The sequence below is a fragment of the Cupressus sempervirens genome, chromosome 9 (assembly GCF_028749045.1).
Source record: "Cupressus sempervirens isolate cs-2001-9-10 chromosome 9, ASM2874904v1, whole genome shotgun sequence".
Classification (NCBI taxonomy): Eukaryota; Viridiplantae; Streptophyta; class Pinopsida; order Cupressales; family Cupressaceae; genus Cupressus; species Cupressus sempervirens.
In genome coordinates, this window is record NC_143126.1 from 582,598,134 (window position 1) to 582,623,516 (window position 25,383).

At 34.9% G+C, this 25,383-nt stretch overlaps 1 protein-coding gene across 3 annotated transcripts; it reads right to left on the reverse strand.

Annotated features, from left to right (window-relative positions):
• Nucleotides 1–322: 322 nt before the first annotated feature.
• Nucleotides 323–24,585, reverse strand: LOC149540018 (polyadenylate-binding protein-interacting protein 7-like). Of its 3 annotated transcripts, none has more exons than XM_089801200.1 (6): nt 24,453–24,585; nt 2,346–2,902; nt 1,928–2,150; nt 1,718–1,782; nt 1,156–1,250; nt 323–1,020 (listed from the first exon to the last, which is right to left on the reverse strand). In XM_089801200.1, the coding sequence occupies exons 2-6, from the start codon at nt 2,769–2,771 to the stop codon at nt 708–710; spliced, it is 1,122 nt and encodes a 373-aa protein (XP_089657326.1). In that variant the 5' UTR covers nt 2,772–2,902; nt 24,453–24,585; the 3' UTR covers nt 323–707. The 3 variants fall into 3 exon arrangements, with proteins under 3 accessions (XP_089657326.1, XP_089657325.1, XP_089657324.1); XM_089801199.1 differs by having other exon boundaries at nt 1,718–1,785; XM_089801198.1 differs by having other exon boundaries at nt 1,718–1,791.
• Nucleotides 24,586–25,383: the final 798 nt, after the last annotated feature.

Consider the following 25,383-nt stretch of genomic DNA (forward strand, 5'->3'; position numbering starts at 1 on the left):
AAGAGCTAGTGTATCCATTATTTGTAATTTGAACAGAAGACTCCAGGCATCTGAACCAAATCAACCAATGCAATCAAACCCAACAGATCATTGGAAGTTGATACACATTCTAAAAAGTACAAGAGCTAGTGTATCCATTATTTGTAACTAAGATTTCAAAGTCATTAGTTAAAATCTTGGAGGCACAAGAAAACAAGTTATGAATAGATGATAACACTTATAGCAATGATTTCAAGTTGTGGGTGCTAAGGCAATATACCTGATCCGTAAGAATCACAACCATAAACTATATACTCATGATAATTTAATCTGAAATCAGAAATTGGGCATAATACCAACTTGAATTGAATCAGAATATGAAGATGTGTAAGATGAACGGATCTCTGTAATGTAATTTGGTGCCTTCCTAATGGACTTCTGTCCTTATCAAATTCTGGGAAACAAAATTTTGAAAATCCCTTGGACGACCACCAGACTTGGGAAAAACGTAAGACATTTCATACAGGTATGTTTCTTCAGCACATTATCTATTATCGGCTTCAAATTAATAACCACAATCAACCCTTGACATTTCAGTATAAGCAGCAAATGTTACAATAAAGATACAGCTCATGATGTGAATAACAGGTAAAAAATGTTAATGAATCATATTACAGCGACCTGCCCAAATGGTACTTTAATCGTGAGACAAAACCCCATTTCCAGCCTCAAATTTGACTGCTTATCAAAACCCTCAACTCACCAGATTTTTCTTGAGAACATGGAAGATTCTCCTGCTCCTCTAGATACTGTTGTACACCAAGGAGCAATCCAGCTTCTGCAGAAGATTCATAGATAGGTAGACATGATTCCATATCAATGAAAAGCAGTTGCTGCTGACCTGTTTTGCAGGACGTAAGTCGTCGCTCAGCAATTATGGGCCTTAATACCCTGATGGCTTCCTTAACATCACACACTTGCAACTTAATTTTATTTGCATGTTCTGAGTTGGTATTTTGCAGCTGAGAAATGGCGACATTCCTGCAAACAGAAATCACAACTTCAAGAGTGATTCCAAAATACGTCTCCAAATTAATGCTGTAAGAAGTAGACTAACATATCCATGAAAAGTTCACTTGTCAACTATAAATTGTAAGTAAATTGTCCATGTCTAACCTTATTGCATAGAGCAATTCTTCTCTGCAAGGATCAAATCTCCCTTCGGCATCATGCCATTGCCCCTTCACTGCTGGTAAGTTAGTTTTACTAGCCTGTTTCATGATAACCATTCATTCACAAATTCATGAAGCAGAATAAAAGACTGCAACTTACAACAAGACAATGTCTGCAACATAAGAAATAATATATCTCATCATTCTTCCATGGATTTTCTATTACTCAAACCTACACACCCAGAAAGGTATAGAGATAGGATAAATCTAACTGCTTTTGGATTCTACACGACATAGAAAATGGAAACAAAGCTACATGATGTGCCTTCAAGATCCAACAAGAAATTACTCTCTAGTCAGAAATCCAAGAAAATGACTAAAATATGTGCTTGAAAAAGCATAACAGGAGTTAGTCTGAGTAGTATTATATGAATTAATAACAAATATTTTCAAAAATCATGGTAGCACTAACTTGTAATTCAGGAGTTGACAAATTCTGTAGACTGTTCAAATTAATCGTTTTACATGTTTAATAGATCATATTTCAACATATTCTAGTTCAATACCTGATCAAAATATGCATTCCGGGCAGAAATATCAACACTTGGTTCTCCTAAATTAGAATATACACCTGCTGTCCCTACATAAGCCATACAATTTTCTCAACTGTGCCATAAGAAAATACCAAATTGCAATTTCAAGTGTATTGAGCAGATGGAATGAAATGAGACAAAAACTACGAAGTTTATGAACTCAAAAACCATTCTAGAACTCACCCAGACTTTCTCCAGCATTTATTGCAACTTGTGAAGTCTGCTGAGGCATCCTTTGAGGAATAGAGGATGTCTGTAGCTGATTTCCATTGGCCCGCGCTTTAGGCAGTGCAAAATTGGGTGAAACTATGCTTCTGCAAATCCCCATACTATAATCAAGTGTATGACCATATTCAGGATTCGTATTACTTTCCCAATGAGTATATGAATCATTTTTCTTTTGATACTGCAACAAAAGAAGCAAATGGTATAAGGCTCTACATCCTAAGCTAAAAAGGGTCACATTCAATTGATTGTGCAAGAAGCCCATTATAAAAAATAGTTCTTATATGTGCAAAACGTAAGTATGAAGAGATATAACATAAACTTCAATTAGTAATTAAAGTGTTGAAGAAAATTTGTAGCAGTTAAACATCCATACCTCAAGTTCACTAAGGGACTCCATAGTAAAATCCAAATCACATCCGCATGCTTCGTACATACTTTTGACACTCTCTTCCGATAAATTAGGAAAACATTTTGCAAGAAGCTCAATGGAATGCACTTTATTCTCTTCTTCCTGAGATTGCAAACCCATTAGATCATCTTCTAAATTATCGAAGTCTGGTGTAATATCATCTGGAAGCAGAGGTTCCCAGTAGTGTTTGTTCTGATCATTGAAAGAGCTTGGATTTGAAGAGACATTTGCAGCCATAGAATTTACACTGGAATCTTTGGCTGATACAGAATTCTGCACACCTGAACTGTTTGCCCTTGCATTTGCAGATCTAAATGCTGGAATAAATTCTGGGGCATTGGCATTTAAAACTGAGCGCTTACTGACTGTAACATCTTTTCTTGGATCCATTGTTTATCGAGGTTGAAGTCAATGTCACAGAGGACATGGAAAATCCAATTGCAATAAAAAATTATGCCTGATATTGATTTCAATGTTGAGAATTTAGACAGCCCACAGTTTTGATGATGAGCTTCAATTTTCTGAAGACAACATGACATTAATTGGTCATTTCTTCTTGTATAACATTAGAATCAGTCATAATAGCACAAAGGTGACTTTTTACGCAAAATATTTCCACATAAATATTCAATTTTCAAGGTTCAAGGATTGTAAAAAAATGAAGATCAGTAAAGCAAATCACATCATTTATTGAAAACCCACATAATGTAGAAAACAATTTGCATACTTAAACTTTATTTCCTTATTTTACCACGCTATCTGTTGGACCATCTTACTAGAAAATTGATTTGTCTTCCACTACTCAGCACATAAGCAAAATTGAATCTCTCTCTATGTGTGCCATCTGCATTTTTGTTGAACTCTCTTCCAGGGGTTATTTTTTCCACTAAATTTAAAGAATATTGAAGCAGAAGATCAAATTAGCCATCCTCCAGAGACAAGGATGTCCAAATAGACCTTGATGATAATTCCTAGTCTTCTCTTTGCCCCTAGTAGTTCAAGTGAATATCCATAGATGCTCCACATGTAAATCCATGGAAACTCCTATTTTTGTCTCTAAAGAATATTTTCCTCTCCCCAGAAATCCTCCAGCTTGTGAAATCTGAGTTCATGCCAGATGTCCTTAAATCCCTCAATAAACATGTCTAGAAGTTTTGCATGAACAATGGAATCCACTGTTGTAGCAAGCTTTTGGATCCATATTATGTATTCTATTGCATGTCTCAACTTTCAGAATATGAGAAGCTTAGAAAAGAAAACTTTGTTCTATTGCAATCAACTTGGACTACAGAATTGCCCACAAATGATGTGTGTGAACAGAAGGATGGGTTTTTATTTGCAGCATCCATCTGTAGACATAAAATTGCAACCCTATATAGACAAGAAAGTTAATGGGACAAGAAGCCTTTGTTATATTGTAATTTCAATTGCGCTACCAGATCACCAATTAAATGTTGTGCATAAACAAAAAAACATCTGAAGATAAAATATTTCCATTCTTTGATAGTAAAAAACTGCTTCTGGATTTGTATCCAGTATTCTTCCTCTTTTGGATCATGAAATGTAATCTGAAACACTAGTGTTAAAAATAATAACAGTTAAACTGATAAGCAATCTCTCTACCAGAAAGCATCAGTTCTCCTTTTCAGCACCTATTGCTGCCACTGGCATTGCTCCACCATACACAAGGAAGCTAATGACACTATTTGTTCTCAGGGAATTTGTTGTGGACTAGAGAACTACTCAATCAAATTAACCTGAGACGATAGGTGTGTCATCATATTTACAAATATATGGCTAAAGACATAATTTAAAATTTCAACACTAGCATTACTGTTGACTTGGTCCCTGTTCTAGGGGGATTAGGAGTCTCATCATGCTGTATGAAGCCATGACTTAACCAAATGATGTGTGCAATCCACCAACAGCTTCCTAACATCCTCAACTTCCCATTCTCAACCACTACAAAATTTAATTCTCGTTCTGGCTTAACTCAATTCAGATTGCTGGCACAAGATGACGAAGCCCAAAAGACTAGGAATGGTTGCTCATCTTGCAACAGTTCAAAGTCCTCCTCATCTTCAACACACATATTCATTTTTACCATCATCGTTCATTGAGAAGGTCTACAATTTAGAGAAAGAAGTCTAGTTTTGCAAACCGTACCAAGCTCGGTGACAAAACTTGCAAATTTAAAAAAATATAATTCATCGTTATATGAATTCATTGACAAGATAGTTCTAGAGATGTTTGTTACATCTCTACAACTTCTCAAGCATTTGGTTTTATAAATTATCTAATGATAGTCTAAGCTTGATCTCTGACATATTTCTAAGATAACTATTCAGTTATATAAAACTAATTTTGCTCAAGAGACATTTGAAATTTAACCATCATAAGCTCATTGTTCCCCAATCACCATTGAGCTCAGGTTAGACAAAGCACAAATCTCTCTTTTCTCATCACTTCTAGGCATTCTCTCTCTTTCTTTGCACTCATATCATATCTGATTAGGTGAAGCTTGGTCTTGAAACTAAAGGGACCTCCATCTAAGCTTCTTCCTCATTTACCATGATAAGTAGTAGAGGGAAATGAACAGATCATAAGATCCTGGACCCAAAATTGAACCATAAGATGATAAAATATGCCATGAATGTAAAAAGGAACAATATGGCAGAACATTCTGAACATGGAAAAGGCCAAAATAATTAATAACTTCATTGTCAACTCTACTTTAGTTGTATACCTGATGCTAGACTAATTTTCATTTAGGTCACTAAGCGTTAAGGAATAGAAACTCGTAATGAAGTACACACATGTTCCAATACATGCGTAAAGCCCCTTTTAGTAACTTCCCCATCCACTGGCAAGTGCCAAATCTGACAACCATTCTTCCACATCACAGTATCGTGCCAGCCTCCACAAGACTCTTGAAGGAATTTCATTGTTGAATCCTTAAGTCCCATGTGACCATTCGCTGGAACTCCATGTACTTCCTTGATTACACCACAAATTTCTTCTTTAATAACGCATCAATGTAACACTTGATCAGGACCCATCTTGTTTATCAGACTGCTTACCAACTGAAATGCACATGCATTCAATGCTAACTTTTTCCATTTGGCAGGTTGCATGTCCCCTGGAAAGAACCTAATCGAAAATATGCATCAAGAAAATCCCAATTCACTCTTTCATGAGGTCCTCCCAATTTTACCTGCGACAAGTCATTATCACATGGCTCTTCCCTGACTCAACCATAATCTTGAAGGCAAACTCTTACATAACATACCATGTATACTTATCCAACCTCAGATAATGAGTTTATTTAACGAGTACAACAATGCCTGTTGGTCCACATAAACATGCAAACAGTGTTCTAAGCAGGTAGTATAGAAACTTTGAATGGCATATACCATGCTGAGGTCCCCTCATTTGATAGTGCTTAATTCTTCTTGGCATTGGATGACAATTAGTTTGCAAAAAAATCATAGGCCTATTGAGCTCCTTCCTCTGCCAAGGTAGCTCAAATGGCAAAGTTCGAAGAATCTACATCAACATGAAATTCCTTGTCCCAATCTCAATATAGAAGTATTGGTGAATTGATCGATGTATCTTTAGTTCTTTCCAAGGTTGCCCCTATCTGTAGACCTAAACGAATGCAGTCCATTTCCTTGTAGGGGCATCTATAGGATAAAATAGCTGTTTATAAAACATTTGTAGTATCAGACATGGCCTAAGAATTTTATATCAATCACCTCACCTAGTGCTTCCACGTCAAATATAACTCATATTTTGTCCATGTTCAAATTCAATCTACCTTACACACAATTTAGCCTACGACTGCCCCTTGAGATGCCACAGTGAAAAACAGGACATGTTCCCCCACTGCCATCCCTACCCTGCACCTTGAAGCCCCATGTTTCCAAGATGGGAATGTCTCCAGGATGTGGGGACAAACATGGGATATCTCCCTGACATTCCACCACTACCACCAAGACATTCGGAGACACCGAAGATGGAAAAGAGTCTCCAAGAAATCTAGGGGACACTTTGGAGTCCCTTGAGTATCTTGGGGACTTCTACAAGTAAGCTGTCTGCAGACGTGTCAAAAGTGTTCTTTTTAAATTTCTTTGTTTTATATTTGGAAGCAAATCAGATATTATATATCTATGAAATATAAGTCATAATCAACAATCATATTTGACATTGGCAAATACAATTCATATCTTAGTATTTACTAATTTGTATTTGCAATTTAGAAATTTTACTAACTTGCTAAAGTTCCATTTGAAATGTAATTCTAATACATCTTTCCATAACTAGTTTCTCAAGTACTATATGTATATCAGCACCAACCCCCCACTATACCTGAACATAGGCCCTTTGTGCCCACGTCCCTGAAACACATCCCATCATCCTAAATGTGCAGTGGAACACTAAGGTACCATAAACCTACACTTGGTTAGGATTGAAAACCAGCTTTGCCACTCACAGCACTGCATATGTTCTATGTAAGCTTGTTTATGCGTTTCTTGACTGTTGTAAATGGACCAGTCATCAAAAGTGTGTTGAAGTTTTTTATTGGCATCTTACCAAAGATTCCAAACAAGACAATCTGCTAAAAGGTGGTCAGAGCATTCTGCAATCCAAATAGCATTAGATTGCATGCATATACCTCATTTTCCACCACACAGGTGGCCTTCATCATATTTTCTTTGGCTACACCAACCCAGTTACTATTCATATATAAAGGAATAATTTTGTGCCCAGCCACTTCTCCAACAACTTATTGTGCCTAACAACTACCTCTAGGATGAAGTCTATAAATGGGTCAGTAGGAGATTGCAATAAGACTTATAAACCATTGCATATTAATATATGGTGTGAGTGTCTCTTCAGGCTGACTGTTATTGGTGACACCCTTTAACCAGTCATTTTCCTAGCATTAAAGGGATTCTCTATACATATATTTTGGGCCAAACAACCTTTAATTATGTAACCTGTTGATGTGATTTTTGTTCCACTACAAAATGCAGAATCAAATACTTAATGTTTCAAGGAGAAACAACAAACACTCAATCCTCTCTTGAAAGGTCATCTCTCATGCTAAGCTTACAAAGTAAGATCATGAAATGACTTCAATCTTCCTTCTTAATTGTGGACTTCACTCAGTTTTATGATGTGATATTGTGGTTATCACAAAGAGACGCTATTCATTCAATGGATATCAACTCTTTCTCTCAGATATTTGGCTTTACAACATGCAGCGAAAATATAGTTTTGATCCTCAAACCCTTCCGCTTCAACCTTAACTTAAATTGGCTGACATCTATTCCTAATTGTGAATACTTGAACACTACTAGATGTAATCTCACCAGCGGCTCCACCCACCTAGTGCAAGCTTCTAAGGAACACTCGAATGGTTTTCAAATCAATGTCTCCTCTCCAATCCCATCAAACCAATGCAAACTAAAGATTCAACATCAATTGAAGTTAAGTGCATTCAAACATAGGCTTTACCACACAAGGCACTCCTACCATCAGCAAGAGGCTAGTGGCCCAGATTTGTTCGAGTCAAGCAAATAAACATCCACAACAACTTCCATTCAACTAAACTACTTCAAAATGAAGGAAAAAAAAAATCCATTCCAAGTGAAAAAATGAGGAAACCATGCAATACTACAAAGCAATATCAAGTAACCCACCATGAAAAAACAACAATGAATTATCAATTACTTTGACAAGCATTATAGTAACACCTTCATCAAGTCTCTCCCTTAGCTAGCCTATCCCAATCTCCTAGCTCTTTACTGCCCCCAATCTCTACGCTAATGAATTACAAATGTGAAGGCCTTGGCCTTTTATAGTAGTTCCATTACAACGAAGGGCCAGACCAATTCAAGATCAAGGGGTAAAGATTTCTTCCCACAAACCCTAGTTAGGGTTGCTAAATTTACAACCAATTACATGAAGGCACCAATTCATGGTCCAATAAGAACATTACAATGATTTTTCCAACCAATGAGAAAATAGGACACTTGGCACGATTTATTTGATTGTGTTTGGATTTTCAATTTTCTTATTGTAGGAGACAACCAGTTGACTTGAATCACTTACATCTTTGTAAACCCGTGATCTTGATCTTACTTGGTTCTTGATCTTACTTGGTTCTCCTAAATGTGTCCTCATGTAGCTAGATCTTCTCTGCTTTCTTGAATTTCCACTTGATTTCAATCTGAATTTGTGGGATGATAGTTTTAACATGAATCTTTCCTTCTCATTTGAGACCTTGAGCTTAAGCCATCTTCTTGTAGCATCTACATTTTTCTCCTCTAAAAATCAGCTTGCAAAACTAAGGAGAAAAGCATCAAGTTTGCAAAAGAAATCCGAAAATAAAATCACATAAATAATGAACTAAATGGATTTCTCTTATTCAAGAATAAGCCTTTTTCTCTTGCTGAAATGATCAATGTTTCTAGTATTTTTAGAGGCAAGAGGATTTCAATGACAGGAATCCTCTAGAGAGAGGATTTCCATGGTGGGAATCCTTTGGAGAGAGGATTTCCACAAATACTAAAAAATTCATCCAAATTTCAATCACTCGGCATTAAAATTCATTTCTCTCACAACTCTGCTCATTTGATTTGTCTTTCATTTTTTAGCATGAGGAATATAAGGCTAAAGGGAAAGGGGAAATTCAAAATTGGGAGGATTATTGTGGTGGGAATCCCTTGAAGAGAGGATTTTCACGGTGGGGATCCTCATCTTCAACTTTTGTTTAGATTTTAAAATTATAGAGTGGTGGAATTCTTGACGCAGGAGGATTGCATTGGTGGAATTCTTGATCCCGGAGGATTTCCACAATGGAAATCCTCTGGCCAAGGGATTTTCACCAAATTTACTTAACACTTCATTTGCTTCCATCCTTCTGAAACTTCATTGTTTCTCATCAATTCCACTTCAACACAACATCTTTTACCTCTAACACTTGCTTGAAATTCATTTTGTTGGAAAGTGAAAAGGGGGAGATTTGGGTTTGAGAAACTTTCCAAAACTTCTTCGTTGTTAATTAATTTCACTTCAACTCAACATCCCTCATCTCTAACACTTGCTTGAAATCCATTTTGTTGGAAAGTGAAAAGGGGGAAATTTGGGTTTGAGAGGATTAATGTGGTGGAAATATTCTAGAGAGAGGATTTCCACAATTGGAAATTGTCTAGAGAGAGAATTTCCACAATGATAATCGTCTCGGAGAGAGGATTTCCACCAAATTTACAGAGCACTTCTTTGCCTTGAAATGTTCCAAAACTTCTTTGTTGCCAATTAATTTCACTTCAACTCAACATCCCTCATCTCTAACACTTGCTTTTAATCCATTTTGTTGCAAAGTGAAACAAGGGAGATTTGCGTTTGAGAGGATTAATATGGTGGAAATCTTCTAGAGAGAGGATTTCCGCAGTGAGAATCCTCCGAAGAGGGGATATAGACCAAACATAATTATCCTTGAAATGTTATTACCAAAACTTGTTCCATTTCAACCTCTCCTTCATAATTTCTTGCTCCTTTTTTTACTCTTGATGTTGGATTCATGCCTTAGACTGAATTTTGAATGCCTTAAAAGGTGGTGGAATTTTGCACTTGGGAGGATTTCCACAGCAGGAATCCTCTAGTAAGAAGATTTCCATCAAATATGATTTTGCCACAGCGGGAATCCTCTAGTAAGAAGATTTCCACCAAATATGATCTTGCCACTTAGACTTCCAAAACTTGCTATTTCGTACCCTTATGCTAATTCTTTCACTTATTTTCAAGTTGCTATGTCTTAGCACGATTTTTGCATCAATTTTAAGTTTATGAGAAGGGCAAAAATCCTTAGGAGAGAGGATTTCTATGGTGGGAATCCTCTAGTCAAGGGATTTCCATAGTTGGAATCCTTTCATCAGAGGATTTGCACCAGACATGACTACGACAATTATCCTTGGTAAAATTGTCATTTTCAACAATTATGCTTAGTAAAATTGCCATTTTCCTTCTCTTCATCATTTTAACATTGCACCAATCAATTTGTTGCCTTACTACATACACCTCACAACCAAGTTGCACATCGCTTTGTCCCAAGGCAAAATCTTGAGATTTTGAGGATTTCCACACTTTCCTAATTTGCTCGCTTTCCAAGCATATAAACCTTTCTCATTGAACTAAAACTATACCCTTCCACTAGGACTTAGGCTATGAACATACCTCAAAAGGACATCAAAACCCTCACACAAGCCCTGGAAAATATTACTTCCCAACAAGCCAAAATTGCTCAAAGTCACCCTCAGACTTAGAGCCTTTAAAATGTTGCCAACAAAAACCCCCTAAGACAATAACTCCTACTTGCTAAAGCAAAAGGAGGGGTTCCCCATTTGCAATGGAGCGATGGTGAAAAGACCCCACAACATGTCCAAGTTAATGCATCCTTGTAGTTCATAAATATTCTAAATGTTGCAGCTTTCAATACCGAATCCTAAACATCTTCAATCATTTTGATATCTCCTCACAATCAAAAATTTACCCTCAACGTGAGAGACTCCTTGTACTCTATATCCTTGACACTACCAAATTGATGCATGAGCTCTTCATCTAGCTCATTATCCCCTAGTTGGTACTCTATTTGCTCTAGAGGATAAGCTAGATGAGTAGTCGATGGTCTTGCTAGGTTTGACAAGGCAAATCTTCCTCATCTCATTTTTTCACCTTTGCCTTCTTCAATTTTCAAGATTTCCACAAAGTTAAAACCAAGTTGAAACACTTCAGAATTTTCCATTCTGCAATCAAAAAGACCTTTAACGGATTTAGTTTTGTCCTTGGAGCAAATATTGTTACTCCAAACTCTGTCATAATTGAATGTTACCTCATTTTTGCTCATTAGATTAAGCTACACGTATGCTCACTGATTGCATCTATATACTTCAAGCCTTTATTTAGCAAAAACAACAAATTCTTTTACCATTTATGATTGCTTTTGGTTGTTATCTGTCAACCCTGACACAATAATACATTATAGGCGTTCTTGTTTACAGAATGACTAAACATTGAAAATGAAGGGTTGAGTGCCAAAAATAACCTTTGATACCACAAGAACTCCAAACACATTCATCTTGTACTGATATACTCTTATCAATTGAAAGGTTGGTGTGCAAAATAGTATACTTCCAAGTCTTCTGCAAGTTTTATTTGGAAACACATTTATGCAAGATCCATCATCACACATGGTATTTTTAGGTCCCTCCCTAGCATCTCCATATGCTTAACTATAAGCCACTAATTAATCTAGATTCATCATAGGAGCACTGGGTGAATCACCTAATCACCTAACAAGAAGGCTCTGATGGAGCTCAAAATTCTTTTGCATCCATTTGACAAAAAAAAAAAAATTAACAGCAACTCCATACACTAAAGAAAAAATAGGAACATTTATTCCTGAATGTTTTAAGCAAATTTGGACTGTGGATATATATGATGATTCTGCCAGTAACAAAATATTCAGTGATATATGATACAGCAAAAACTACATATCGATTCTTCATATATTCAAGGAGTTTGAAATAGGATCATTGGAGACTAAGAATTCGATGAAGTCCAATAATTAATTGACACTATTGATAAGGAGAAGGTATTGGAGTCACTAGTCGAATGAAAAAACCAATCTTGCATACTAAAAAATTAATCAAAATATTCTGATTCATTCCAAATCAGTGATAAATAGAGAGACCTTTCAGTTGCATCGTAAACCCAGAATTTCATAGTAGTGTTGTGACGAAGTTTTCTACTAAATACATTTGAATAAATTGAAACAAATATAAATAGCAAGATATTGAAGTCTCCATGGCATTATCAGTAACATAGACATAAAGCATGATATCATCAAGAGTTGATAGAAAAGCCGTTTCACATCTAAGAAATAAATCATGTTAAAACAAAGTCAAAGCCTGGACACGTGAAGGCCTGAGTGGTGGAGTAAGGAATGAAATAAAGGATATACACATCTCCAGGTGCAATTGTGATATTCAGAAATTTGCAGAAGTCAGGGCAAAAAATTGATTGGACTATACACTGTTAGATACCTAAAACAATCAAATATCCTGTGTGTATCCAGAGCCACCATGTGCCGTAAAAGTCAGAAACGTGTTTCAGATTATGGAAGCATAAATTTGAAGGATGGAACCGAAGCCAAAAGTCATACCTCACATCAAATAGATCAGGAGAAATGAGTGTATTCAGAGCCAGAAAATTAAATACACAATGGCGGATCGGATGCAGGAATAAGATGGATGATGTTTCGAGAGCCTTCATTTTAATAAAGCAACTATGAAGATATTAAAAGTTTCGGAAATAAACAATTAACCCATTGGTGATTTAATTATGAATAGGTGCGATTATGGATTAAAAGGAGGTGCTTTTTTATTTTAAATAAGATATAGACCTTTTGAAAAGTCATATCCTTTTAAGTTATAGGATATAAAAAGAGATTCAGAAATAAATACAAGAGATATTTGACATCTTTTATAAGAACAAAAAACACATTTATTGTACGAAAGAATAAGGAGCAACATTATGGCTTTGTAATATGAATTCTATTATTTTATTTTAATAATAAAATAAAAGGTCCTTTGTTTATTTCTAAATGGCATGGAGATTTAAACTGCAGATGAATTGTCCTTTGTAATTATTTTTTGAAATTTTACATACAATTTAAATGTCGGATAATCGGACATGGTCATTTAGCATTTCAAATTCAATCATTACAGATATTGTGAAATATTAAATTGTTTCCGTATCTGTGTCCAGTTTGTCTCCCTACCAAAGAAGTTAAAGTTCAATCTGAACTAATTTAAGATTGCATATACATTTGATCTGTCGCATCTTGATTATTTAATTGTTGGCAGTAAAGTGTGTAAAACATTATAAAGTTGTACGTGAAAATTCACTGTAGTTGACTCTATTGCCCGAATGAGTAAAGGCAATGGTCTTTTTATTATTGAAGTCAGAAAATCTATAACTTCCTTCCTACAAGCATCAAATCCATCATTAAAACGTTATACAAAACATTCTTCAATTATTTCACACACTCAGCATCCAATATTCATTTTAATTGAGTTTGAGGACCTTGCCAGCCGGAGAACTCCAAAGCTTAAATTCGCTTTAGAAAAACTCTAAACCAAGTAATCAAGTTCGAGGAGGTCTACCTGCCTAGGTGTAGCGGAGCCTGAAGTGCAAGGGAATCGAGAAGTATTCCTGTTCGTTGGCCAGAACTGGTTGTGGAATCCTATCAGAGAAGTGGCAGGCTCTTGGATTTCCAATCTACGGTTTTGGGAACCAATAGGCTCCACTAGGGGTTCTTTGGTTTGCACTATATTCCCCTCTCATCGAGCAATATGTCATTTAACACTAAGTGTTTGCTCCATCTCTTAGCCAAAGTCTTGCACATTAATAGTTATAGCATTCTTCAATCACAAAATACTTTGATCCTTCACAACCACATCAACCATATTTTCATTGGCATGTTTTGGACAATTCCAATTACCATGGTCCCCAAGTCCACACCGTCAACATAAGCCTTGCATTACTTTGATTAAATTGGGCAAGTTATTGAGAAATGACCCTAATTCTTACACTTCTAGCATTGCACAATTGATCAACCTTGGCCACCACATAGATCTATATCCCACTCCCACCCATGTTCAAAAATCTATTATATCTTTGGTTTTAGTACTCATCACACCTATAGACATTTTTTTGATGCATTTACTAGGGTGGTAAGCGGTGTTGATGTCTTTGAGCAAGTGAAAGGTGCTTGAGCACTATATCCTAAAGACAGTGTAGGCTATCCTTGACTATGTAATCTACAACTTGGTAGCTTACAAAAAATATTCACTTCAAACAGATGATCTTGCTATGACATTTCTTTTGTTCTAAAATGCCTTTCTATGTTTTTCACATTGTTGGTGAACAGATTTGGGCGATCATTTCTCAAAATCTAACACATTTTGCTTGAAGCATCATGACACCCATTCCAAACGATAAGGGTTTTAGGAATCGTGTAGTTCTAACCTAAAAGTACAAGGAGAACAAAAAATGACTAATGAAAACCAAACAATAGACAAACAAATACCATTTGAGACCCACCACAAATAATGACTACGAAGGGGATTTAATCATGAAATTATTTTTGATATGCAATGATGAAAAAAGAATAACAAATCCGAACATGCAGAGATACATGTTATCATATTCAAACCAAGACACTAGGGCATGATTGTATATCATTGGTTTTAAAGATTATTTGGTTAGGATTTTCATTACTTTTGCATAAATAAGGTTCATTTTTCTAGATTTTAGTTACATGAAGTGACATACGTCACTTTTGCAAAGAGGCAATTAAAAACTCATTACTCTTGATTTATGAACTTTGTTGAGGCACTTCTCGATCTTTAAGAACTTCAATCATACTTGCTTATCACTAGAGCTATGGATCTAATCATGCCTTTAATTGATCTTGCCAACACAATCTCCCAAATACTCAGTTATCTCAACTTCCAATTAAATTGTAAGTTCAAGCAATTTTTAGTGTGCATGTCTCATTCTTTTCTTGAAAGAATTGAGTTATGAATTGGAGTTCTAATACACTAGATGTTGCATCATGATATGACTTATATCGGGATAGCCTCTGACTACCATAGACCAAATTTCACACACGGACACCCTTAAATAATGTATTGTAATCCATCAAGCTTGTTAAGCCTTGTAGGAATACATGCAACGTAATTTTCAATTGAACTAGAAGTTGCTTAATAAATACAGTTTCAAATACAAAATCATCATGTCTCTATTAAAAGTGGGCACATTCACTACTAACTTTGTCTCTAACATACAATATACTTGAATGGTCTAATGAAATAGGAAACTTTGATGCCATAATTGTATATAAACTCCAACATATCAAATTGCTCATTATTGTATATATCAATTACATTGTTATGATTAACAAGTTCAAAAGATAATTCAATTTTGGAACAATAGAAACTAGGTTTTCTTCCACAAGAAACGCATATTATTTTTCTATGCTTCATGAAAGAGAGATACAATATCAAAATGATCAAATTTTTTTGCATTATGATGCATATCCAAACACTAATGTGGAGGAATTAAACCATATTTAAAATAATAGACCTTTCACTTTCCATTACCTTATTGACATGCACAACTCTATTTCTCCCATAGTTAGATGCATCCTTGATAAATGAAAATTAAATTTTGGTTTAATCTCAAAATCTCTACAAAAGGCTTGCCCCTTAACATTATATTTTACTTGATCTCAATTCACATGTCTTCTTTAGTATGGCACACATTTTCAAATGGAAATCTCCAATTTGATTTTCCTTTTATGTTGAAGCACACTTGTATATAATGTCACCTACCTTTAGATATGCCCTTGTAAATGGGTTTTAGAATTTCAAATTTTACACTTCACATTGCCCTTATCCAAGTACCAACTTTTGCTTCACATATACACTTTGCAATTTGAAATGCAAAATTTTAACTTGAACATGAATAATCTTCTCCATGATTAAGTGTGCACTTAATAGTGCAAGTTGGTCTTCTTGATCCTAAGAACACAAGTGCAAGCCTTTCTAAAACAATTTCAATTGCCTTTTTCCTTTATCATTATAAAAGGCACATTAGCTTGATCTAGTTTCCTACACCTGTTCCAGTGCTCTCATTCTGATGCACAAGCAAAGAGGGCGCTATGTAGGTTGTAGATTTAAGCTTTTCACCTTGCTAAGCACATTCATATAGAAGTTTCTAAAACCATTTCATCAAATGCACCTTGTGCAAATCAAGCATCATTATAATCAATAAAAGCAAATTTTCTCTAAGGCAACATTGTCAAACAATTATCAAACTATTTGTTTGCCTCCACATTTTATCAATCTACTCATTAGTTGAACTACACCATGCCTATCCGCTTATTTGGCTATGCTTCCACAAATTGAATGTACATCGAACAAAGCATTCCATGAGATCGCATCAATTTGAGGCATTGCTTGAAAAAATTCAAATTTATGTTCCATTGGGACTTGTCAACTGGCCTGGAACCCTCGTTCCCATCCTTATACATAGTGGGGACGCAAAGACGTTTTTTCAACATCCCTAATCCATGCCAGTTTTGACCCAAAAAAACGGACATTTCCTTTTGCCAAAAACACAAAGTTTTGAAAACTCGAGGACTAATCTAGGTATGAGGGACAATCAAGGGGCGTCCTGACCTTCCCTAATACAGATACCCTCTAGTTCCCAAAAATTTAGAAACATCTGCTAACATGGAAAAGATTTTTTTTGTGTTATGAATGAGCCCCACGTGGTGTCTAATATCGAATAAAAATTGTAAGCCCTATTTTAGATGCTAAAAAGGCTACCTCTCTTTCTTTTCTTCATTTCATTCATTCTTGGCAAGAAGAAGAAGAAAGAGTAGCCGCAGCAAAGCTACCCCTCAGCCTACCCCTACCTATGACTCAAACCTTGGCTTTGATAATAATCTTGATTTAGATTCTAGAGGGCAACCATATATTTTGGCACATATCATTTACAGATACATTATCGATTTTGAATATTAATGGAGTTGAACATCTATGTTAATGTTTAGTTTTACAGTTCTATTGTTTAGTATTTTAGTTGGAATTCTCTTTATGTCAAATTGATCTCATGAATGAAACTTGGAGCCTTTGGGAAATTTTGCTATATATACACCACAGTTTTTACAATGAAAGTGTTTGAATGTTGTTAATTTGCTATGCATTCATCGTATTGAGCTTCTAAAATGTCTAAGGTGAATGGTTTATAAATGTTCTGATATGCATATTTGAAATCCTCTCTATATATAAGAAAAATTAAAATTCCCCTATTTTTTTAATAGACGTCCCCAATTGTCCCCTAAAATTTGGCTTCAAACCATACCCATGCCAGAAACACATCGCCATCACCTTTATACCAAAGCATTTTCCTCAAGTAGGGAGAATGTTGGCTGAAGGTTTGGAGCTTGGTTTTGATTAATGTCGCTGATATTTTCTTCAAAACTTCTAATGCCTTTCCAACAAAATCATTTTGTGCATATATGTCACAGTCATTGCATTCTTAAAGAACATGCCTCTCTAAGGCATTCTTGTCTATACTCTCACATTCACATATTTGGGCTTTTGCAATTACAACATTTGACAAAACTTATTGGTCTATGATCTATAATACTTTGGTGCATGTACATAACCTATTCCAAGGTTTTCCCTTCATACATGTAGGGAAGGCACTCCTAAGGTTTGTTGAATTCATCTTTACGCATCTCATTTGTATTTGCTTGAAGTTTCTAAAACATTTTCAAAATAAAATATCTGTTGTGTGTTCAGAAATTGAGCTAATGCATTCTCTTGCATAAGTTCTGTTAAATTATTTAGGTCCTAATTTTATGCTCCATGCTCACATCAATGTCCACAAGGAACTTGAATGTGTGTGTAATTGGTCCTCAATTTCTTGACTTCAGCTTTTGTTTCTAGAAAGCAATAATACGTGCTTGTAACTAGTTCTCAGTCATTGGCAAAGGCTGTGTTCTTGACTTTGGCTTTTAAGTTTTGAAGGTTGCCGAAATCTTCATCAAAATTCTGCATTTATGTATGGTTCCATCATGCCATTTTTGGCACAGATTGGAGGGTGCCATTAAAGTTTGTTGAATTTCTCTTTGCACCTATAAATTGCATTTGCTTGGATGTTTCTAAATTCCTTTCAACAATAAACTCTTTGTGTGCCATGAGTCAACATTTAGCATTTTACCAAACTGTTCACGCACTCTTGCTGTGTGCCCAGAAGATATAGAGGACATGAGCAGAGGTTATGGAATCTCTCTTTACACTTGACAGATGCATTTGCTCGTAAGTTTATAAAACCTTTTCAAAAAATCCATACTGTGCATCTCCTGAAATCACTATCCTCTATATGATGATATCTCTTCCCATCATTCAGTCATACAGTTCATGTGCATGATCAATGATTCCATGGTTAGCAGACTTCAAGGCAATCTATCAAAAAATTTGGGCACATAACTATGCTGCTCCATTAAAGAGTAAAGCACACTGCCAACGTTGAGTAAAGCACACTGCCAACGTTATTCCGAAAAGTAGTTTTGTAACCATTCCATGTGTGTGTTTCATGATTCCACATCCTACGTATGCATTTCCAACTATAAAATCCAACACAAATTTCCTTAGTTCATTGCTCTAATGGTTGTCCCAAATATTTTCGAAGTTTTCATTTTGCGTGGGAAAGTGAGCATCGGGCCATTTGCAAAACTTTGCTCAGGTTGCACTAGTATTGGAGCATTTGGAACACTTTTGGAGTACAAAAGTAAGGATTGCACAAGCAATGGACCATTAGCAACCTTTTTGGAGCACAAAAGTTAGAAATTTTGAGCAAGGGATCATTTTAGTGACTTGAGAGTAGCAATGGAGCATATCGACTTCAAAATTTAGAATTTTTGGGCATCCCAGCATAACAAGGGACAGGAAAAGAAAAATATATTTTTAAAGATTTCAGAAATTTGGAGCAAGGGAGCATTTTAGTAACTTGAGAATAGCTATGGAGCTTACTGACTTCAAACTTTAGAATTTTGGGGCATCCCAGCATAACAAGGGACAGCAAAAGAAAAATAGATTTTTAATTATTTCCCTCCCAAATTACTAAAATGAAGATTAAATAGGAGATAAATATTATTAATTTTGAAAAATATTAAAACTACTTGAAAATAAATTATATTTCCCATGATAACCTAGTAATCTGGTTTATATAAACAAATATAATTTTTGCCTGGCAAGATATTTTGCAATAAAACTTTGACCAATTATTAAGGGGGATGAGGTGACCACAACCCAAAATAGTTTACTCGTGACAAAGTTTCCAGAACAAGATTTTACCATTTTCCAAATATGAGCTTTTTTTGAGGAAAGCATTAATAATTTCTTGACATTTTAAAATTTTCAAAAAAAAAAAAAAAAAAAAAATTGTGTTTTGATTTATACAAAAAATCAGTTTGGAGGATAACCAGAATAATACATAAAGCATTTCCTGATTGAGGACAGAGGATTGAGCTTGACATTATCATATGTACTAATCATTTAAACTTCGGTGCTCATATTGAATTCAAAAGCCTGGCAAAAATTAGACACATATTGACAATTTCACTCATCCTAAGAACTCTAGAAAAGCCAGACAAACACAAATTCAAAATTTGGTTTCTGAAAACTGAGGCAACAAACATGTAACTTTATTAGGAACTAGAATGTCAACATACTAACCAATTACCCTCAAAGTGCAACAATCAAGCATCTTAACCAATGTTACTGGCCTATATGCAACGAGACATATAATAGTCTTGGTGAACTTCAAGTTTCCTACTGGTGTTACTCCCTCCTACTAGTTCTACACTACACTAGCATTAGTGGCTGTGTATCTTTAATTTACAATTCCTTTATCCCTTATTGTTTCATTTGCAATGTATTAATCCTTTGGGAAGAAACCAAAGTCAAATTCAACTCTAAATTCATAACTTTTCTCTAAACAGGAGGGGAGCACATATAATTTCTAAGGCTTGCCAGCCCTACTGATAGGATCAACAAGCACTTACTGCATAATCTCCACCCATGCAGCATTTGTCGGTGGTATACTACTTTCTGATACCAATTGGACCCTTACTCAATTTCTACTTTAGCATTCACTTCCACTAACATTGTATACGCTAGTGGCCTTAATTTCCTAATGCAGTTCACCTCTCATAGTTCTTGTCTTCCATCTTATTCTTCTATAATTCTAATAACCAAATAGATCATTGAATGGTTCAAACCAATCCCACCAAGACAACTACTTTCCTTCTATTATTCAAGATCAATGGCATTAAGTTCCTTCCTATTCAGCAATAATGCTCTATTATTTCATCTTGCTCATATTGACATCTTTCCTCATCCAATTGTACGATTTCATTTCATTGCGTTTCATCGCCACATTTAAACACAAAGATCTTTCAATATTCTATAATAATGAGCAATGAATCAACGCCAGCGATTAAAACTGCATCAAACTTTATTGCTGCCCAATTGTTAAAAAAATGCTCTACAGTACTAGTTTTCTTTTACAGCCTTCTTCAGCATGCTTTGGTAGAGATAAATTGGATAGATACCTAAACTTCAATCACCCGACCGTTTATGTTGCCATCTTTTCAGCATAATCATCAATAGGTAATTAATTTAAAAAGGCAACAATGTCAAAATGTTTGCTACAGAAATCGTGTAATGTTCCCAATTGCCACCGATCAGCCAGCCCAAATAATTAATAAATGAAATTATATAAATGTTTTAAAATAATGTTTTCAGCTGACTTTGTCTGGCTTGGATCAATTAAATCCTTGAACCAGTTGTTCACTTGAGACAAACATCGAAAGACTATGTATTTATAAGGTCCAGGCTGGAGTGAAGGGCATCAGTGTATTTATCTAACCTTGCATTAGACAATGCAGAAACGGGTTCACCAGACACAACCTGAAAGCTCTTCCTTGGTAGGATAGAATCCCTATCATTATTCAGCTTCATTTAATCGCTTTTATTTGCCAAATCCCACCCTTGAAGTGTACTGCTCTTCACGAAAGAAAGGCAGATACAAGTACAGACATTGGGCAATTTCCTTCAGATCATAAATTCACTTCTTAAATGGAGGCAACACCCAAAAGGCACACAAGACTACAACTGAAGTTATCAGGTGTTCAGGGTCAAGCCACTGATTGTTAGTGAGCCACTATTACTATCAATCCAAAATCACAGGATAGAGAACTTAAACAATGCAGAAGCTTTAAGTATGAAATGGTCAAATAAAATCTGAGTTCATAAAGTATATTTCAATTTATATCAATATTGCTATTTAGTTTTACCCTTGCACTAGGTTTGTAAATTCAGTTTATATATCTGACTATAATCTAGAAAACTCTTTATCGTTGAGTTTATATGCTGACATTTTCCAATTCCACACTACCAAATAATAGCAACTGAAATGATACCACAACTATATAACATAGTGAAAATGGAATAATCAGAACTTCTATGTGTGTGTGTAATGTTGGATACAACTGTTCAATTTAGGGAGGACTTAAAGATCTGTGCACCTCGCCTGACATGAAACTTGCTATTTGAATCTCAGGGGTTGCAATTAACAATGGCCAAAAACTGAATCTCAAGTAGTTACATCACTAGTTAATGCTAACAAAGATTAATATGATGTAAGCTTATAAAAACATTATTTATTTCAACAGTCTACAACATTTTTCTTTGGATTGATCAAATGGTCTTATGTGGTTGGAGAATTTAAAGAGTTTCAAACAAAAAATTGAGACTTCAATCAAGTGGCCTAAACCTTCCACTATAACAGAAGGAGGAGCTTCACAGATGCTAACATATTTTAAAGTTAATTGTCTCATTGTATCTTTCTCAAAAATTGCAGCTAAATAAATACTGTGGGGTCAAGTGTTAAGTTTTTTATTCAAAGTAAACAATTAACAGCGTAGTTTTGGTGAATCAAAGTATAAATTGACAATACACTGGGTTGGGCATTACCTTCCAGCTAACATCAGGGAATGAGAAAGATGCATCATGTGATGCAACAAAGGCACTATTAGTAATAAGTCTACTTAGAAGTGTTTATCTCAAAGCATTACTAAACACAGAAGGAAATAATAGGCCATACCCATCAGTATCCATTTCAACAGTTGTGTGCACAAAATAAACTGCAGCTAGTGATAAACTTCAAACAGAGGGGCTTCTTGGGAAAAAACAATTCATAATAACATTCAAGATGTCCACAACAAAGAAGGTAGCAGATATGCTTTCTGGGCCTCGGTGTCAAAAACTTCAGCCACAAACACCACAAGTGCAACTTGCACTATTCACCCACAACATATACAAGGAAAATTGCACTCCTTGGGATTATATTGGCAGTTGTAAGACGTATAGTATCATGGTTCACAAGGGGTAACTGATTACTAACTTAGCAATGTGCTTCTACACTTGTTGTAACTCCAATCTATTTGAATAGTTTCATGTTATAAAGACAGATGCTAATGGACAAATATGTTATCGGTCATGAATGTATGCTACTAAGCAGAAGTAATATGGTAATCCAAAGTAATATGTATGTCATCCTCTTTAGTGTTCTCCAATTCCTTTCCATTCATCATGACAACCTAGAGTAAAGTCTATTAAAACACCTATCAATATATTACCAGTTATTCAACTTTTATGTTGAACTTCAGTAGCATGGTCATGTTGCCATTATGAAAATGGATAATTTTTCTGTAGAATAAATAATGCAGATCACAGATCATCAAGTGGAAAGAAAGTACATCAAGGACAGTGCAAAAGTGACAGAAGTGAAAAAAGGAGGACATATTCTACCTGATGGCAACCACAATTCCTTATGGACTTGACAAATAAAGTTGTCAAAAGGTCAACTCCAGAGAGACAAGAGGTATGTATATAATCTCAGACAAAATAATCCAGGAATATATTTAAAGAAGGTAACTACAGACAATATTAGACTTACAAATGAGCTTTTGATGGTGAAAAAATTATGATCATCAAGGATGACAGATCAATAGTTTTGTTATACTCAGGTGTGCACTCATATATACATCCATATATTTGTGGGTGCACAAATGTCATGTTGTTAGAAAGATCAATTACTTATTCAGTTCAAAATCATTGTCTAGTTTTTTTATCGAAAAGGCTGTCTTCCAGGAAGGAAATAAGAAAAATCAACAATAAGTGACCTAAATAAACAATTTTTTATATAGCAAACCAATCCTCTCAAGGATTTTTAAAAGAGCTGAACCTCCCTCTTTTTTATCTAGTATCCAGTGGGATTTTTTAATATTTCCCAACGAGGGCAGGGGCCTTGCACTCAACCAAAGAGCTAGCAAACAAGATGCACCTGGAAAGGGTTAAGATTCTTTTGAATATGCCATGCTAACTCCTCCCATAATTATAAATAATATCATTTCTTAAAATATTAGTTTGAATATAAGCCTCTCTGGACCGTCATGAAATGAAAATAACAAATACCTTCTCAAAAAAATTGAAATGAACAAACCATTTAAACAAATTCAAAGAAATACTATTGCTTGAATTTATTGGTGTTTTAATTGAGCTGGTAAGGCATGGCTCTCAAAGGCTGGTACTTACTTTCTAGGATGACAAACTTTAACACTCATGCAGATAAACTATCTCGCAGAAGATAAGCACTATTCACAAAGGTTCACTGGTCATTGTGCTCCAGTGATTACATGAATTACTTGCAGAACACATCATCGTGGGAACAGAAGACCAAGTAAGGAAACCTTTTCTCCCTTTGAGATTTGACATTGAAAACCGAGGCTGGAAACCCGAGCTAGTTGTAAAATTCTAAAGTATGCCTAACATTTTGCAGACTAAAAACTGGCTACAGGAAAATGAAACAATAGTAAGCGTAAACAAGCTGCTAAAAACAAAGAAACCATTGAGCATCAAAGACTACATAGAGAGCACAATTCATTCTCCATGTAGGGGATTTCTTGATCATCGGATTCCTTCAAGAAAAAACCCACTTCAAATTGTACGAATCTTATTCATTCATTAACCACCCAATACGTTAAAGAATAAAACTTCAAAATTACCAGTACCCACTATAGCATGTAGCTTAAGGTTACAAACCACGAAGACATCAATTGAATTGGTGGCTGCCCAGTAAACATATCCCTAGATCCCTTTTAAATTTTGAATTTTCCACAACGCAGAATCAAAATTCAGCTTGGATTTATTAGACATGTCGCTTATTAGCCACACTGCTGACATCAAAATTCATAAACTAAAATTCGTTATAGTATTCAAGAACAAAAGCATGGCGTTTCAAACAAGAGACATTATAGAGAGCACTGATAAAAACAAGCATAGAAGAAAAGAAATCACTCACAATTAACAGATACGTGGCTGCCCCTGTCAATGCGTTTTTAAACCAGAGCTATATTTCTCCTTCCAGATTGAAACCCTTCTTTTTATTTGCAAATTGAAATGACGCCAATCAGGCAGAGGAAGGTGAACGGGTCGACTAATAAATTATAGAATATTTGGTTTTATTAGGAAAATTTACCACCGGACTCGTGGTGATGAAGTATATACCTAAACGGGAGGTGAAAAGAAAACCATGGGACATGAATTTGCTTCTATGGAAACTCCGGATAAGAACGGAAAGTAAGGCTTTAATTGGGAATGAGAGTAAACCCCTTCTTGAATGCCATGAATGCCTCTATGGAATATTGATTTTATTAAAAAGAAAAATTACTTTTTGGATTAAGAATTTATTGGTGTTTGATTATATTGTATATTTAATGGAAATTAATTGATAAAATGTGTTTATGAATGAATAAGTGTAGATTTAAAAATTAATTGTTGATTAGATTGTGTATTTAATAAAAAATTGTGTGAGAACATTAGATTTAAAATTTGTTGCTAATTAAATTGTGTATTTAATGAATAATGGTGGTGAAATAGTATTTAGTTTTGTCAATCAAAACATTTTTGTCTATTGTGAACTTAATACTTCCAATTCATATTTTATAGAGCTTAATTGTTGGATCAACAATATGCGTATTGATAATTGATATTATAGTTAAAGATTAGATTGCATAAATAATGCACTATTATAGACCAATTATTGACCACAATGACCTAAATTTGCTACAATCTTTTTTTGTAACAAAAAAAAATGCAACAAAAAAATAAACATTATAATTCTATTATTCCAATACATTTGAATCAATTTTTGTAAACATATTATTAAGAATATATAATGCATATCTATATTCAATTTACATATTTTTTAGTATAAATTGATAATTTGAAAT

Coding starts and splice junctions, on each gene's coding strand:
- LOC149540018 (XM_089801198.1), bottom strand. CDS start 2,771: ATGGATCCAAGAAAAGATGTTACAGTCAGTAAGCGCTCAGTTTTAAAT. Junction 2,151..2,345: donor AGTCCCTTAGTGAACTTGAG/GTATGGATGTTT, acceptor CTTTTGTTGCAG/TATCAAAAGAAAAATGATTC. Junction 1,251..1,717: donor GGAATGCATATTTTGATCAG/GTATTGAACTAG, acceptor ATCATGAAACAG/GCTAGTAAAACTAACTTACC.